Here is an 18,190-nt window from a genome sequence, read left to right as displayed (position 1 = left end):
GTTAAGGTGGTTGTTAACCCACTTCTTCTAAATACTCTCATCCTCTCTGTACCATTATAATAATTGTCCCTGTGCTTGTGTTCTGCCCAAATGTACCTATTCGAGCTCCTCTCCGTTGCTCAGCTGACCGTCTGCTCTCTCCACTCTCTGGCTCACGGCTGCAGTGGGTGGGGCTGGGCTCTCCTGCTGATGTCAGCCGCGGAGAGAGAAGATGTTAAATAATTTGGTGTATCTTCACCCCCACCCCTTAAATACCAAAGTTTTAATTTCTTCCATTTGTGTTAGATGGCATGGGGATCTTTTTAGCAGTAATTTTTTTTTCCACAAAAAAATTGTTTTTCTGAAATGACTTCCTATTATACTAGAGTATATTGCTAACTACAGTTTAGCAGAGGTTACTCTTGGGCACACTCCCCCCCCCCCCCCACACTTTGGGGTTGCACAGTGGTGTAGTGGTTAGCACTCTCACCTAGCAGTAAAAAGGGTCACTGGTTCGAATCTCCAACCACAACACTACCTGCCTGGAGCTTGCATGTTCTCCCTGTGCCTGTGTGGGCCTCCTCTGGGTACTCTGGTTTCCTCCCACACTCCAAAGACATGCAGGTAGGTTAATTGACTTCTGTCCAAAATTGGCCCTAGTATATGAATTGGGACCTTGGATTGTGGGCTCCTTGAGGGTAGGAACCAATGTGAGTGTGCAATGTATAGGGATAGACACAATTGTAGACTCTCACTCAGGTTGAACTGGATGGACTGGTGTCTTTATTCAACCTTACTAACTATGTAACTAGCAAATGTGTATATGCATATGACTTGCTAAAAGTTTGTCCTACCCCTTGAACTTGAGATGCATCTGTGGCCAGTCTGGTGGTCAAAGCCCCGGGGCTATTATTGGGATCATCAAACCATCCAATTTCTTGACCAAGCATTGACTGGAAACCAATTCTTCTCAACCTCCGAGTCAGAAGCTCTCCAGATTTAGCAAAGGCATAACCCTGAAAAAAACCTGTGTTAATGTCTTTTCCTTTCATATGATCCTCGTGATCCAAGCAAAAAAGACCAATTCAACTAAACAAGAAAGGGACATTTAAATAACTGCTTAAAATAAAGCATCAGTAGACACTGTCTCCATGTTCTATAATGTTCCATGGCCTTTTGGTGAACAGAAGTAATTGAAAGTTAGTGGCCCAGACCAATTGTAGAAGCAATAGTATGTGTCAGTTAACTTAACTTAAACTTCAGTACTAATTTGTGAAATACCTGTTGATCTGCCATAAATCTATTGAGTGCTTAAAGAAAAGCTTCAGCCAGGTTTCAAAAAATTAAGTCAGCAGTTGCAAAAACTGTAGTTGCTGACTTTTAATAAACAGATACTCACCTGTCCAGGGATCCAGCGCTGTCCTCACCAAAGCCGGTTCTTCTGCGGTCTTTGGGTGCGGGGGGGGAGCGGAAATTTCCCTTCTGGGTGAAGTTCTGCTATAACTTCCTGCAGCAACACAACACAGTGCCTCTGCTGCCCTGAAATCCCAAGCACTGTTGTCAGCCTTTAAGTAGACTACAAAACACCTCACATTCTTTTCTGTAGTCAAAGAATAAGAACTGGGCAGGGTGGATAGAAACATTCTTAGCCCTTGTACACACGGTCGGAGACTCCGACAACCAAATCCGTCATATTTTGTCCGACGAATCTTGTCCGAAACTGTTGCATACACACGGTCGGACAAAGTTGTCAGAAAATGGGATAGTTCGGAACGTGATGACGTAATTTCATTACGATGGGACTACGTTCAGGCTAGTAGCCAATAGCTTTGATGTAGGAATTTGATCTGAGTATGCGTGGCACTTTGTCCGATCGGAATTCTCTACACATGGTCGGAGTATGTCCGATCGGAGTAATTTGTCTGAAAATATTTCGGGCAAGTTGGAAAATTTGGTCCGACGGATATTCCGACGGAAACAGTCCGATGCAGACCACACACAGTCGGAATATCCGACAAAACGCTCTGATCAGACACATTCCGTCGGAATCTCCGATCATGTATACAAGGGCTAAGATAAGCTCAGTGAATATTCCATCGTTTTTTAGTAAATTAAAGAATTGAAAGGAAAAGTACAGGGTGTTGGAAGCAGAAATGTGAGCTCTCCCTAATAAATGGCATGCCTGTGGGTGATTTAGCTCCCCAAAACCAGCAATATCAGAAATCTACTTTAGTAGACTTGTAGTTTAAAATTACAAAAGGAAAAACTGTCTCTTTCATGGCATGAAGTATTTATTTCTTGTAGTCATGTAGACTGCTTCCCTTAAGTCCCCTACTGACCTTTGTTAGTGTGTTTACTGAATCTCAAAAGCAGTAACTATCTCTGTGGGACACCTCAGTGTAAGACTGCTGTGATAGCACAGGATGATATGCCAATGATATAGAAATATAGAGAAAAGCAATCAATGTTTTAAAAGCCAAACCATTTTGTCAGGTCGGAAATTTTCCTTGTATTATTTTATCGCTATTCGGTTGTATCCGGGTGTTCTCAAACTAGAAAGACTTCAACAGAATGTGGCTTCTTTTATGTGTCGTAAAAACTCAGCACTAGGGACAAGCTTTGAGTTTCAGTCGAACATAAGTTCGAGTCGAACAGCGGGTGTTCACCCGTTCGCCGAACGCCAAATTTTATGGGGCGTTCGCACCAAATTTGAGTGCGCCACAATGCACTGCAAGACTGCAGTGCATTGCTGTATGATGACTGGCCAAAGCATACACCTGACCTGCATGCTTTGGCCAATCACAGCACGCTCCTCGGTGAGAGCCATAATTGGCCAAAGGCAGGGTGCTTTTTGCCAATCATGGCTCAGGGGGACTAAGTCCATGCCCACACTATTTAAGGCTGCTTACACAGCGCACGTGTAGTAGTGTGTTATAGTGGCCAGAGATAGAAACATTGAGCTAGACCAGGCAGGCAGGTTAGTCAGTGCCAGTGTATTTGAAATATATATACAGTCAGACCAATATATATGTATATATATATATATATATATATATATATATATATATATATATATATATATATATATATATATATATATATACACACACACACACTGCATACAGTATAAAATCTATATTCAGTCAGTACAGGCAGTGTATTTGATATGTATACAGTCAGACTACAGTTTCAAATACACTTCAGGCAGTGTACACAGTATACAATATTGCAGTGTTAAAAAAAAAAAATACCATCATGCGTGGAAGGCCTCCAAGGAGAGGCAGATGCTCACAGGCCACTAAAAGAGGCAAGCAGCCTCTGAAATAATATTTAACAGCAGGGACCGTTCCTGCACTCAACAAGAGTAACTGTGAAGGGTTACCATGTTCTGTCACCACCAACACTTAAGGCCCAATCTTTCTGCCCCTGATTAACATGGGCATGTAATTAAGAAAATGTTAAATAATATTTAACAGCAGGGACCATTCCTGCACCCAACAAGAGTAACTGTGAGGGGTTATTGTGTTCTACCACCACCAACACCTAAGGCACAATTTTTCAGCAGAGCATATAGTGCAGTTCGTATAGTATATATACTGCAGTTCAGAGTATATAGTACAGTTGGTATAGTATACAGTATCCCACAAATGTGAGTACACCCCTCACATTTTTGTAAATATTTTATTATATCTTTTCATGTGACAACACTACAGAAATTACACTTTGCTATTAGTGAGTGTACAGCTTGTATAACAGTGTAAATTTGCTGTCCCCTAAAAATAACCCAACACACAGCCATTAATGTCTAAACCACTAGCAACAAAGTGAGTACACCCCTAAGTGAAAATGTCCAAATTGGGTGCAAAGTGTCAATATTTTGTGTGGCCACCATTATTTTCCAGCACTGCCTTAACCCTCTTGGGCATGGAGTTCACCAGAGCTTCACTGGTTGCCACTGGAGTCCTCTTCCAGTCCTCCATAAAGACTAGACATGTGCATTTAGTTTAGTTCCGAATCGAAATTCGGACGAATTTTCATTATTCGGACATTCGGATGCATCCGAATTACCGAATTACAATGCTAACGAATTCAAATCAAATTCAAAAAATTACTTTTTGTGACCTGAATTGGGGCCACGTATCTCGGGGTCACTTGGTGCTAGAAACCCCAAATTTGGTATGCAAATACAATAGAACTAGTACTACAACATCTCCAAATTTGGGGTTTCTAGCTCCAAGTAACCCCGAGTTACGGGGCCCCAAATTTGGGTCGCAAAATGTCAAGCACTTTTCTGCAGCAGAGAATGACATTTTGTGACCCGAATTTAGGGCCACGTATCTCGGGGTCACTTGGTGCTAGAAACCCCAAATTTGGTATACAAACACAATAGAACTAGCACTACAACATTTCCAATAGTTTCTAATGCGGTTGAAATAATTTCGAATCATGCTGAAATCATTTCGAATCCGGTAGAAATATTTTCGAATTTGGTTGAAATATTTTCGAATGCGACCAATTTTTCGAATTCGGTAGAAAACGAAACGAAATCCGAAAATGAATTTAATGAATTTAACGAATATAACTAAACGAAATTAATTAATTAACAAATTAAAACGAAACAAAACTAAACAAATTTTTTCCTTTTGCACATGTCTAATAAAGACATCACGGAGCTGGTAGATGTTAGAGATCTTCCGACTGAGGATGCCCCACAGATGCTCAATAGGGTTTAGGTCTGGAGACATGCTTGGCCAGTCCATCACCTTTACCCTCAGCTTTTTTAACTAGGCAGTGGTCATCTTGGGGGTGTGTTTGGGGTCATTATGTTGGAATACTGCCCTGTGGCCCAGTTTCCAAAGGGAGGGGATCATGCTCTTCTTCAGTATGTCACAGTATATGTTGGCATTCATGGTTCCCTCAATGAACTGTAGCTCCCCACTGCTGGCAGCACTCATGCATCCCTAAACCATGACACTACCACCACCATGCTTGACTGTAGACACACTTGTCTTTGTACTCCTCACTTGGTTGCCGCCACACACGCTTGACACCATTTGAACCATGTACGTTTATCTTGGTCTCATCAGACCACAGGACATGGTTCCAGTAATCCATGTCCTTAGTCTGCTTGTCTTCAGCAAACTTTGTGCAGGCCTTCTTGTGCATCATCTTTAGAAGAGGCTTCCTTCTGGGATGACAGCCATGCAGACTAATTTGATGCAGTGTGCGGCCCATGGTCTGAGCACTGACAGGCTGACCCCCCACCCCTTCAACCTCTGCAGCAATGCTGGCAGCATTCATATGTCTATTTCCTAAAGAAAACCTATGGATATGACGCTGAGCTCATGCACTCAATTTCTTTGGTCAACCATGGTGAGGCCTGTTCTGAGTGGAACCTGTCCTGTTAAACTGCTGTATGGTCTTGGCCACCGTGCTGCAGCTCAGTTTCAGGATCTTGACAATCTGCTTACAGCCTAGGCCATCTATATGTTGAGCAACAAATCTTTTTTTTTCAGCTCCTCAGAGAGTTCTTTGCCATGAGGTGCCATGTTGAACTTCCAGTGACCAATATGAGAAAGTGAGAGCTACAACACCAAATTTAAACATGCCTGAGACCTTGTAACACTAACGAGTCACATGTCACCAGGAAGGGAAAATGGCTTATTGGCCCCAATTTTGAAATGTCCACTTAAGGGTGTACTCCCTTTTGTTGCCAGTGGTTTAGACAATAATGGCTGTGCGTTGAGTTATTTTGAGGGGACAGCAAATTTACACTGTTATACAAGCTAACACTCACTACATTGTAGCAACATGTAATTTCTTCAGTGTTGTCACATTAAAAACTCAAAAAATCATAAAAACTTGAGGGGTGTACTCACTTTTGTGGGATACTGTATATACTGCAGTTTAGAGTATATAGTACACTCAGGGGGTTATTTACTAAAAGAAAATCCACTTTGCACTGCAGATCCGAGGGGGACATGCAAGGAAAATAAAAACCAGCATTTTAGCTTGCACATGATTGGATGATAAAATCAGCAGAGCTTCCACTCATTTCAGATCTACCCCTTAGAGTTAGAGCGACTGCACTTCCAAGTGCACTTGTAGTGCAAAGTGGATTTGCTTTTCGTAAAATAGCCTAAATAACCCCCTCAGTGTAGTATACATAATACAGTGCAGGTTATATAGTGCAGTGTACAAAATATAATATAGTGTATTGAAGTGGTTAAAAATGAGCTGCAGAGTGGGGTCCCTCAGCAGTGCTCCTGGCTCCTCCCCGCATCAAGTGGCCATGTTGGAGAAACGCTCTCCTTGGTGGACACCTGTGCGGGCATGCTCCCAATTCCCGCATCTGTGTCCATTCACAGATGGTGAGGGCTGCTATCAATCTATCCAATCAGGGCATGAGAGACCAGCTAGAGCTGGTGTGCTTGTTCCCAGCCGACGAAGGTTCAGGGTCAGGTAAGTAAAATGGGGGCTCGGGGGGCTGCAGCACCACCGGATGAAAACCATGAGGGTTTACAACCCCTTTAAGCATTCTTAAAATCACTGTTTCTGAAAAAACGGGCGTTTTAAAAACTTTTTTTTTGCATTGATACATGTGCCCTGGAGCAGTATCCAGGTCCCCAAACATTTTTTTATGGCATTAACTAGAATATAAGCCTTTAAAATGAGCACTATTGATGGTAGAGAGCTGTGTTGATGGGAGAATCAAGCATTTTTTTTCCTTTCAACTAGGGGTTTCTTAGCAAAACCATTTGGGGCCCTTTCTAAACTCCATCTCAATTGACATTCCTCTATAGTCACCGTTTAACCAGACAGCTCTTGGCCCCCTGTGCCCCATTGCAAGGTCTGTTATGACCAGTGTTGGTCATCTTACTTTAAAAAAGTAATTAGTTAAGTTACAAATTACTTCTCCCAAAAAATAATTGCGTTAGTAATTTGGTTACTACATTGGAAAAGTAATTAGTTACTCAGCAAAGTAACTGACTTTTTTTTCATATTCTATAGACGGGACTAGCGAAGGAAGTGAATGTCGCAGCCTCCATCGGCGAGATTGACACCTCACGAGCCCCGTCGCCTGGTATGGATTTAAAGGGGAACCCCTACGCCGAAAAAACTGAGTGGGGATCCCCCCGAAGTCCATAGCAGACCCTTATCCGAGCACGCAGCCCAGCCGTTCAGAAAGGGGGTAGGGATGAGCAAGCTCCCCCCCTTCCTGAACCGTACCAGGCCGAGTGCCCTCAACATAAGGGGGGTGCTTTGGGGAAGGGGGGCCCTGCGGCCACCCCACCCCAAAGCACCTTGTCCCAATGTTGATGAAGACAAGGGCCTCTTCCTGACAACCCTGGCTGTTTAATAAGGGGGACCCCAGATTCCGGCCCCCTACCCTATTTGAATGAGTATGGGGCACGATGTACCCCTACCCATTCATCTGGGGAAAAAAGTGTTAATAAGAAAAACACAACACAGGTTTCTAAAGTACTTTATTAGACAGCTCCGGGGGTCTTCTTCCCGGGCTCCTCCACTATCTTCTGCTCTTTTACTAGCAGAGGTGCCCGGCTTTCTCCTTCGTCGCCGCCGCAATCTTCTCCCACTGTTCACTTCTTCTGCCGGGCCTCCACTATCTTCTTACAGCTCTTTTACTAGCTCTTCTTCTTCTTCTTCCCGATGTTGACACAACGCTTTCTCTGGCCGTAATAGCAGGGACACGTTGTGCGGCAACCAGGCTGCGTGTTGAGGGCACGCGGCCTGGTACGGTTCGGGGGGGGGGGGCGCTCGCTCGTCCCCCACCCCCTTTCCTGACTGGCCGGGCTGCGTGCTCGGATAAGGGTCTGCTATGGACTTTGGGGAGACCCCCACGCCGCTTGCGAGGTGTCAATATTGCCGATGTAGACAGCGACATTCACTTCCTTCGCTAGTCCCGTCTACCTGGTCCCGGGCAGTAGATGTAATTTCGCTAACGCCGCTCAAGTAATGGGAGCAGTGTTACCATGAGGGGAAGAGTAATCAGTTAGATTACTTGTTACCCTCTAAAGTAACTGCGTTAAGTAACTCCGTTTATAGTTACTTACATCACTGGTTATGACTATAGTCACACTCTTCAGCCTGACTGTGTTGTCTGATGGGATTGTGTGGTAAAAGATTTTTAATATATTTAGCTGCTTGCTTAGAGTTCAGCTTTAACATTAAACAACATTTCATATATGCACTGAGCATTAAAGAATCACAATACAGGCTTACCTGTAAAAACTGGGTAACAAATGACACTGCTGCAATTATCACAAATAACAGGCACATCCCATTTATCTGTCTTTTCTGTTCAGCTTCATCCGGCAGTGAAAAAGTCTAAAATGGAGGGGAAAATCAGAAACCTCAGAAAGTACATCTATAGAGAATAAATTGGCCAAATATGAAGACATTTTTTTTATAAGCAACTAAAGAAATGGTCCCAGAAAGTGAACACATCAATTGCCAGAAAGTGATCACTCACAGAGGATACACTGGTGAGATTGTAAAAAGGTTTAAAGAAGACATGGAGACAATGAAGTGAAAAAAAAAAAGCTTTATTAGACACAGTAATTGGTATATGGGTTGAAAAATCTGGTAAGAATCTTTGAGATTGAAACTACTGGCTATACTTACCTGTTGTTTGATTGAAGAAACAGCTGCATATATTTAAGTGCTGAACTTTTTGAATTTTATAGAAAGACAAAATGCCTGAGCCACCAAAAGAAATTATTTGGAACATTGAAATCAATGTTGTTGGAGCCACCAAAGACATTGATTGCCGGGGCAATAATTTCAATTGAAATTTACACAATGTAACTGGAGTTGGCACCAACACATTGCAAGAGCTACACTGGCAGGTTCCTGGGGGTGCCTGTTTTCTGAGGACAGACCCCTCACAATAGCGACTGTCCCCAGGAAATGGGGACTAATGGTAACCCTATATTAAACCATCTGACAAAGTCATATATTTATTTGGGAGTCTATTGGTGAGGGCATACCTCCCATTGTCATTTTGAATTCCCACTTTCATTGTTAGATTTTTTTAATATTTTATATAAAGGAGAAGGAGAAAAAAATAGGAGGAGCTAGAGCAAATAAAGATTGAGAAGAACACTGAACAAAGATGGACAAGAACAGCTGTGGCCATGAAGAAATTTAGTAATGATAAGGAGATATAACTGTTGGAGTATCTAAAACCAGTATTTAAAAGGGTTGTAAAGTTAATTTTCTAAATAGGTTTCTTTAAGCTAGTGCATTGTTGGTTCACTTATCTTTTTCTTTGATTTCCCTTCTAAATGTTTTTTTTTTTCTTTGTTTTCTTTGTCTGAATTTCTCACTTCCTGCTCCTCCTCAGTAAGCTGTTCAGTAAGCTGTTCTGGCTGACTAAACACCGCTCGGATGATGGTGTGAAGTTTACTGAGAAGAAACAGGAAGTGAGATATTCAGACAAAGAAAAAAAACATTTAGAAGGGAAATCGAAGGAAAAGGTAAGTGAAGGTAAGTGAACCAACAATGAACTAGCTTAAAGGAACCTATGTAGAAAATAAAAAATGAAACTTTACAACCCCTTTAAAGCCAGTGGTTGCTTTAGCCCATAACCCTCCACCTACAACTAGGCCTGATCTTGGAATTATCCCCAGACCCATTGGGCATGATTTATTAAATTTGGTGCACACAAAATCCAGTGCAGCTGGGCATAGTAACCAAACAGCTTTTAGGATTTATTGTCAATGCTTAATTGAACAAGCTGAAGTTAGAAGCTTCTTGGTTACTATGCACAGCTGCACCAGATTCTATGTGTACCAGTTTTAGTAGCTCCCCCCATTATGTTAATTTGGATTTAGATATAAGACAAAACTGTATATGCGATTTACCTTTTGACTTCTATTCACTGCAGCCACGCTTACTGCTCTATGTAGATATACAGTATTTCACAAAAGTGAGTACACCCCTCACATTTTTGTAAATATTTTATTATATCTTTTCATGTGACAACACTGAAGGAATGAAACGTTGCTACAGTGTAAAGTAGTGAGTGTACAGCTTGTATAACAGTGTAAATTTGCTGTCTCCTCAAAATAACTCAACACACAATCATTAATGTCTAAACCACTGGCAACGAAAGTGAGTACACCCACAATTTGGAAAATGTCCAAATTGGGCCCAATTAGCTATTTTCCCTCCCCGGTGTCATGTGACTCATTAGTGTTACAAGGTCTCAGGTGTGAATGGGGAACAGATGTGTTAAATTTGGTGTTATCGCTCTCTCTCATACTGGTCACTGGAAGTTCAACATGGCACCTCATGGTAAAGAACTCTGAGGATCTGAAAAAAAGATTTGTTGCTGTACATAAAGATGGCCTAGGCTATAAGAAGATTGTCAAGACCCTAAAACTGAGCTGCAAGCACGGTGGCCAAGACCATACAGCGGTTTAACAGCGTCACATCCAGAGGTTGTCTTTGGGAAATAGACATATGAGTGCTGCCAGCATTGCTGCAGATGTTGAAGGGGTGGGGGATCACCCTGTCAGTGCACAGACCATACGCCGTACACTGCATAAAATTGGTCTGCATGCAATGGCAACATGTATTGTGACATACTGTAGCAGAGCATGATCTCCTCCTTTTGGAGACTGGGTCGCAGTATTCCAACATGATAACGACCCCAAACACACCTCCAAGACGACCACTGCCTTGCTAAAGAAGTTGAGGGTAAAGGTGATGGATTGCCCAAGCATGTCTCTAGACCTAAACCCTATTGAGCATCTGTGGGGCATCCTCAAATGGAAGGTGGAGGTGCGCAAGGTCTCTAACATCCACCAGCTCCATGATGTCATCATGGAGGAGAGTAAGAGGACTCCAGTGGCAACCTGTGAAGCTCTGGTGAACTCCATGCCCAAGAGGGTTAAGGAAATGCTGGAAAATAATGGTTGCCACACAAAATATTGATACTTTGGGCCCAATTTGGACATTTTCCCTTGGGGTGTACTCACTTTTGTTGTCAACAGTTTAGACTTTAGTGGCTGTGGGTTGAGTTATTTTAAGGGGACAGCAAATTTACACTCTTATACAAGCTGTACACTCACTACTTTACATTGTAGCAAAGTGTAATTTATTTATCGTACATCACGGGACACAGAGCACCATAGTAATAACTATATGGGTTATAGGTCACCTTTAGGTGAATGGACACTGGTATAACCAAAAGGGAAACAGGAAGTGCCCCTCCCTATATAACCCCTCCCATACCGAGAGTATCTCAGTTTTTTTTGCCAGTGTCTAAGGTGTTGGTCACGGTTGATGATGTGCTAAGAAAGCTAGTCCAAATAATCCCTGACAAGATCAAGGGGCTGTAGAAATGGATCCATGTAAAGTACTTGAAAGCCAAGTGGATGGTACATGGGCCTCATGGCGGAAGAAGCAAGGTTTCTGCCTGTAAAGCTTCTCTTTTGAAAGCTGGACCCTGGGACCCAGGCACCTTGGTCATGTTAATACAGCCAAAGAGTTTTCCGGCAGTGGTGCTGTACAGGTCCAAGGGAGTGGACCCCCCGTGAAATATATATATGATTCATATATATATATATATATATATATATATATATATATATATATATATATATATATATATATGATTCACTTGATCTTTCTGATATGAGCATGTGTTGCCTTGCCTGTGTTTTGCCACTAGAGGGTGTAAAAGCTACATACCTGGCTTAGAACATTCCATGCTTCCCCTGTGTTATGCTCAGGTTTCAGCAAAGGCTTTGCTATTGTTATATCTCCTGCTCTGTCAGCCATCAGCAGGGGTTTGGTGGCACAATCCATCCATCTCAGGTGGTCAGGTTTCCCCCTGCTAAGACCACCCGCCACCCCCTCGATCCGTCCCCACACAGGACCGGCTATCCCACATACAGCGCAGGAAAGTTTTTTTAAAGGGGTGGAGCCTAAGTCTGTGGGGTGGCTTAGACACCGCCGGCGTGCACGTGGAGCGGCGTGCACGTGAGACATGGCACAGGTGCAAGGCTCACTGCTTCAAAGCTTTACACTCTGAGAGGGTCTGGTTGGCTGATGGAGGGACACAGAGCACACAAGGGTATGTAAGCTGTATGGGTGTGTGGATACAGGCATTCCAAGGGGCACATTTACTCAGCATTGAGACTGAGCATTTATAGCAGCATATTGTGTAATTGCTAGACTTAAGCTTGGCAGCAGATGCACTTTATTTAGTACCTCTGCTTTTTTGTGCTTAGGACTTAGGCAAAGTCGATGTGGACAGAGCCTGACACTCTTAGTCGCGCGCCACATTCCCATCCTCCCCTAAAAGACCTGCAGCGTCTGGCAAATCTGAGCCATCTTGCACAGGCATGGTGGCTACCCCCAACACTCCAGCCCCTGCATAAGTCAATAAGGATGATTTGGCTTTGGCTATGGCTGGTTTGGAGGGAATAATAGCTCATTTGCTTGCGTCCTCTCCCAGGAGGTAAGAAAACGCAGCAGGTCCATTGACCCTCCAACATTGGAACAACAATGGCCAGATGATACTGGGGTACTTTGAGGGAAGGAAATTCAGGGGACTTCTCTTCTAAGGATTCAGCATCTGAAGAATCTTTCTCAAACTTTGCAATCTCAGAAATTGCTAATTCAATCCCTTACGGACTTGGTCCGCTCTGGATATAAGTTGCCTCCTGCAGAGGTGGATGATATTTCCTTCCCCTCCTTGGGTTCACTAAAACCTCCACAGGGTTCTCATGCTTTCCCTATGTACCGGTTACTGGAGCAACTGATTTATACTGATTGGAATCACCCAGATAAGCAGTTTTCTCCTCCTAAGAAATTTTAATTTCTCTACCCTATGGACAAAAAGTTCTCAAAGAGATGGGATTTGCCAGTGGTAGATACTGCTATCTCCTTTGTTACCAGGGGTTTAACTTGTCCAGTGGACAACGCACAAGTATTTAGAGATCCATCTGACAAGAAGTTGGAATCTCTACTAAAAGCTACATTTGCTGTAGCCGGTGCGGTGGTACAGCCTGCAGTGGCAGCAATAGGCATTTATCAATCCCTTGGGGATGAATTCAAGCAGGTTATTAAGAGGGTACCTGCTCAAGCTAAAGAGGCCCAACATTTAGCTGAACTACCTAGGGCCCTATACTTTGCAGTGGACGCTATCAAGGATTCTATCCATCAGGCATCTCGCCTTGCGCTTATGTTGATACATAACGCCGGACTCTGTGGCTAAAGAGATGGTAAGCCGAGTTACCATGCATGAAGCTCCTGGCTGGGCTCCCCTTTCATGGAGAAAGATAGTTTGGGGAAGATTTGGATAAGTATATCCAAAAGATTTCTGGGGGTAAGATTACCCTTCTGCCGGTAAGCAGAAGTCCACAAAACAGTCCCAGGGCTTCCTTGTGAAGGAGCGCCCCCGCTCGATCGAGTGGGGGGAAGACTGCGGTGGTCTTCAGAAACTTGGCTCGAGGAAATCCAAGACAAATGGGTCCTCTCTGTGGTAGCCCTAGGCTACTAAATAGAGTTCCAAGAGATTAACCATCATATTTTCTAAGATCAAACATTCCCAAGGACCCAATAAAGAAAAAGTCTTTATTTCTGGCACTGGACCGATTGTTGTCTCGGGGAGTAATAATAGAGGTTCCTTCAGAAGAAAGGGACATGGGTTTTTTATTCAAGTCTCTTTAGGGTACCAAGACCAAATGGAGATGTCAGACCCATTCTAGATCTCAGGAATCGTAACCACTTTCTAAACATTTACTCCTTTTGAACGGAGTCAATTCGGTCAGTTGTTTCCTTCCTGTAGACCCGCGCCACTTTTAGTTTGTGGCCTTGCCTTTCAGGTTAGCTACCGCTCCCTGACCGTTTACAAAGGTGTTAGCCCCAGTACTAGGAAGACTAAGGGGCCAGTTTATTGCAATAATAGCATACCTAGACGACTTACTACTGGTAGATCAGTCAATAACATGGTTAAACCATGGGGTGTCCAGAACAGTCAGTTATCTGAGACACCTGGGTTGGATTCTCAACCTAGAGAAATCATCCTTACAGCTGGTAAAGAGGCTACAGTATTTGGGCCTGGTCATAGACAGCCCAGGGGTTCCATGTTGTAATGCTAGCACTCTGGACTTTGAATCCAGTGATCGGAGTTCAGATCTCAGTGGGATCTTCTTTTGAGGTGCAGTGTAGATTTCTAAAAAGAGCCAGGAAAGGGTGTTTTTGCCTCAGGCAATGGTCAACGCTCTAAGAGAGCTGGACCAGGCGGTCAAGACAAAGAAGGGTCCTTCCATTCGCTTTTGCATGAGACTACTGGGGAAGATGGTAGCTTGCCCCTCAATATCCTAGAGATACGGGCAGTACGGCTGGCTCTAATAGCCTGGACGTTCGGAATGCTCCTTGTCAGGATACAATCTGACAATGCCACAGCAGTGACCTATATCAATCACCAAGGAATCACCAGAAGCCACGCAGTCCAAAGGGAGGTGGACCATATTCTGTCTTGGGCAGAGAAAGATGTCCCTTGCCTATCTGCAGTTTACATTCTAGAAGTGGAATATTGGCAGGCAGATTTTCTGAGCCGTCAGCAGTTGTTGCAGGGAGAATGGTCTTTACATCCCAAGGTATTTTTGCCCATATGCCAAAGATGGGGTACGCCGGACGTAGATCTATTGGCGTCCAAGTTCAACAAGAAGTTCGAAAACTTTGTGGTGAGAACAAAGCATCCACTTGCACTCGGAATAGATGCCTTAGTGACCCTGTGGGATCATTTTTCACTGATTTATGCATTCCCTCCAGTTCAGCTGCTACCGTGGCTGCTTCACAGGATCAGGGAAGAAGGGAAACCGGTAATCTTAGTAATCCCGGCATGGCCCAGAAGACCCCGGTATGCAGGGATCGTGACAATGGCAGTAGGAGAATCTTGGACTCTTTCACTTTGTCCGGACCTGCTGTCGCTATTGAAGCCCACATTCTGAAGAATCGAGGGCTTTCAGGTTCAGTAGTAACCACCCTGATTAATGCCAGAAAGCCAGCATCCAGGACCATTTATTACAGGGTCTGGAAGGCTTATGTCACTTGGTGTGAAACCAAGGGTTGGCATCCTTGTAAGTATGTCATAGGAAGTATTCTGGTCTTTCTACAATTAGGGGTAGAAATTAAGCTGGCCTTGAGTACAATCAAGGGTCAGATCCCAGCCTTGTTAGTGTTTTCCCAAAGATCACTTGCTTCACATTCTTTAGTCCGGGCATTCATACAAGGGGTAACTTGGATAACTCCGCCAGTTAGAACACCCTTGTGCCCATGGGATTTGAATCTGGCTTTGTCGGTGTTGCAAAGACGACCCTTTGAACCTATACAGAATATTCCTTTGATCCTTTTTTACAAGGGAATTGGTATTCCTAGTTGCGATAACCTCTGTAAGAAGAGTATCAGAAGTGGCTGCTTTCTCCTGTAAAGAGCCATACTTAATAATTTACAAGGATAAGGTGGTGCTACATCGGACCCAACCTTTTTGCCAAAGGTAGTGTCTAGTTTTCATCTGAATCAAGGTTTTTCCAGAACCTCATTCTGTAGAAGAAAGTTTATTATATTCTCTCGATGTGAGAGCAATTAAAGCCCATCTGAAAGTGACTGCTTAGATACGGAAAACTGATGTTTTGTTTGTGTTGCCGGAAGGCCCTAGAAAGGGTCAGGCATCATCTAAATCTACTATTGCTAAGTGGATTCGTCAGGTGATTAGTCAGGCCTATGGCCTGAAAAGAAAGGTTCCTCCCTTTCAGATTAAAGCGCACTCTACCAGGCAGTCAGTGCTTCATGGGCAGTGCATCACCAAGCCTCTGTGGCTCAGATTTGCAAAGCAGCTACTTGGTCCATTTTATCAAATGGATGTAAGGTGGCAGGAACACACCGCCTTCACGTACAGTGTGCTGCAGGCAGCAGTATAGGGTCCTCACGCCTGGCGGTGGCTGTTTTGTTTTGTGTCTCCCTCCCCTCAGGTGGCATTGCTTTAGAACATCCCATATAGTTCTTACTATGGTGCACTGTGTCCCATGATGTACGATAAGGAAACAGGTAAGCTGTTATAAACATCCTATTTTCTTCAGTGTTGTCACATGAAAAAAATATAATAAAATATTTCATGATATATTGTATTTTGTGAGATACTGTATTTAGTCATTTGCAGCATCTAGGAAATGTTTTTATGATCCTTTAGGAGAAATGTTATTTAACAGGAAAGTGTTGAGAGAGTAGATGTTGCACCAAAGTCCAAAAAAATAAAAAAATTCAAAATATGAAATGATCTGCTTATGTTGGGGCAGCTTCCGATAAGCAGATCACTGGATTATTTCTGGACAGTGCCACTGCTGCCCTCTACTGTTCTTTATTTTGATAAACGCATTCTTACATACAGCTGTTATGTGTTTTTTTGTTTTTGTTTTGTTTTTGTAAAACTTATACCATAGAAACTGAATTTTTAATTACATTTTATTATTATTAAAACTGAACTTTTTATTTCAAGCTGTAGTGGCTTGTATTTTATAAAACTGCTAAAAGAATTCAAGTCCTACAAAGTGGTAACTGGAAATGTTCTCTATTCCATTTACTAGTGAATTGCAAAGGCTGTAATCATGTTTTTATTACAATTTTCTAAAGGTAAATGGACTGTTCACTTTGCAAAGTGCAGTTGCTCCAGAGTTAAAGAGTTAATTGGTAAATTATATAAAGATTCACTTTACAAAGAATACCCAATCACGTGTAAGGAAAATAAAAATAAAAAACAGCATTTTGCCTGCCTATGATTGGATGATTGAAGTCAGCAGAGCTTCTGCTCATTTACTAAGCTCTGGAGCAACTGTTCCTTCAGAGTCCTGTGCCATAAATGGTGGGCCCCACACGCATGGCTGGGAGTGACGAAAGAAAGACCTGGTGAAGATGGGAGCGCCTGCAGCGGTGACAGTGTGGCGCTGGAAGACTTTGTTTTCAGTTAAGTTTAAAATAATGTGCTAGTATGAGAGGCACACTGTGACATTACCTTGCAGGTTAGAAAAAAAACACCCAGCGGTTTACTACCACTTTAACCGCTTCAGCCCCTGGAACATTGTATCCCCTTCATGACCAGAGCACTTTTTGCGATTCAGCACTGCGTCGCTTTAACAGACAATTGCAGTCGTGCGGCGTGGCTCCCAAACAAAATTGACATCCATTTTTCCCCACAAATAGAGCTTTGTTTTGGTGGTATTTGATCACCCCTGCGGTTTTTATTTTTTGCGCTATAAACAAAAACAGAGCGACAATTTTGAAAAAAACACTTTTTTTACATTTTGCCATAATAAATATCATCCAAAAATATATAAAAAAAAAAAAAATTTCCCTCAGTTTCTTCTACATATTTTTGGTTAAAAAAAAAATCGCAATAAGCTTTTATTGATTGGTTTGCGCAAAAGTTATAGCGTTTACAAAATAGGGGATAGTTTTATAGCCTTTTTATTCATTCCTTTTTTTTACTAGTAATGGCGGCAATCTGCAATTTTTATCATGACGGCAACATTATGGCAGACACATCGGACATTTTTGACACATTTTTGGGACCATTATCATTTATACAGCAATCAGTGCTATACAAATGCACTGATTCCTGTGTAAATGACACTGGCAGTGAAGGGGTTAACCAAAGGGGGCAGAGTAAGGGTAATGTGTGTCTTGGGGAGTGTTTCTAACTGTGGGGGCGTGGCAAAGTGTGACACGTCACTGATCTCTGCTCCCGATCACAGGGAGCAGAGATCAGTGACACTGTAACTAGGAAGAACGGGGAGATGCTTCCCCCGTAAGACGATCGCAGGTATCCCCGCGGCGATCGAGTCTGTGGGACCCGCAACCCGACTAACGGAGGTCCGGGCCACTGGCTGCAAATTTAAAGGGACGTCCCTGTACGCCCATTAGCCCAGCCGCACCATTCTGCCGACGTACATCGGCGTGCGTCGATCAGGAACCGGTTAAGGTTTCATCTTCTTAGTTCATTTTGTTCTACAGAAAGTAAAAATGTTAACCGTTTGTATACTAATGACCTTCTTTTCATTCTGCTAAAAAAAATGAAAATATGGTAGCAGCACACTACTGTAGTTCATACAGTGCATAAAAGATTTTATTCTGCAACAAAAGGCAAAGGAAACTTATGCACTGTACAAACTAGTGT

The 18,190-nt window shown here is 43.0% G+C and overlaps 1 protein-coding gene across 2 annotated transcripts in view; it reads right to left on the bottom strand.

The window, feature by feature from the left end:
* The window catches only part of LOC143923950 (bile salt export pump-like), a 165,414-nt gene that overhangs the window by 40,198 nt on the left and 107,026 nt on the right, over nt 1-18,190 (bottom strand). For both annotated transcript variants that reach the window (XM_077447898.1, XM_077447899.1), the window contains exons 20-21: nt 8,224-8,328; nt 834-995 (exon numbers count right to left, since the gene is read on the bottom strand). In XM_077447898.1, the coding sequence (XP_077304024.1) occupies nt 834-995; nt 8,224-8,328 (267 nt within the window). The remainder of the gene's footprint in view (nt 1-833; nt 996-8,223; nt 8,329-18,190) is intronic.

This window comes from Lithobates pipiens, unplaced genomic scaffold (genome assembly GCF_037356315.1).
Source record: "Lithobates pipiens isolate NorthernLeopardFrog02 unplaced genomic scaffold, aLitPip1_a1.2 Scaffold_22, whole genome shotgun sequence".
In the NCBI taxonomy this organism is placed as follows: Eukaryota; Metazoa; Chordata; class Amphibia; order Anura; family Ranidae; genus Lithobates; species Lithobates pipiens.
The sequence above is the reverse complement of the archived record's forward strand: the minus strand, read 5'-3'. Positions and strand labels throughout refer to the sequence as shown.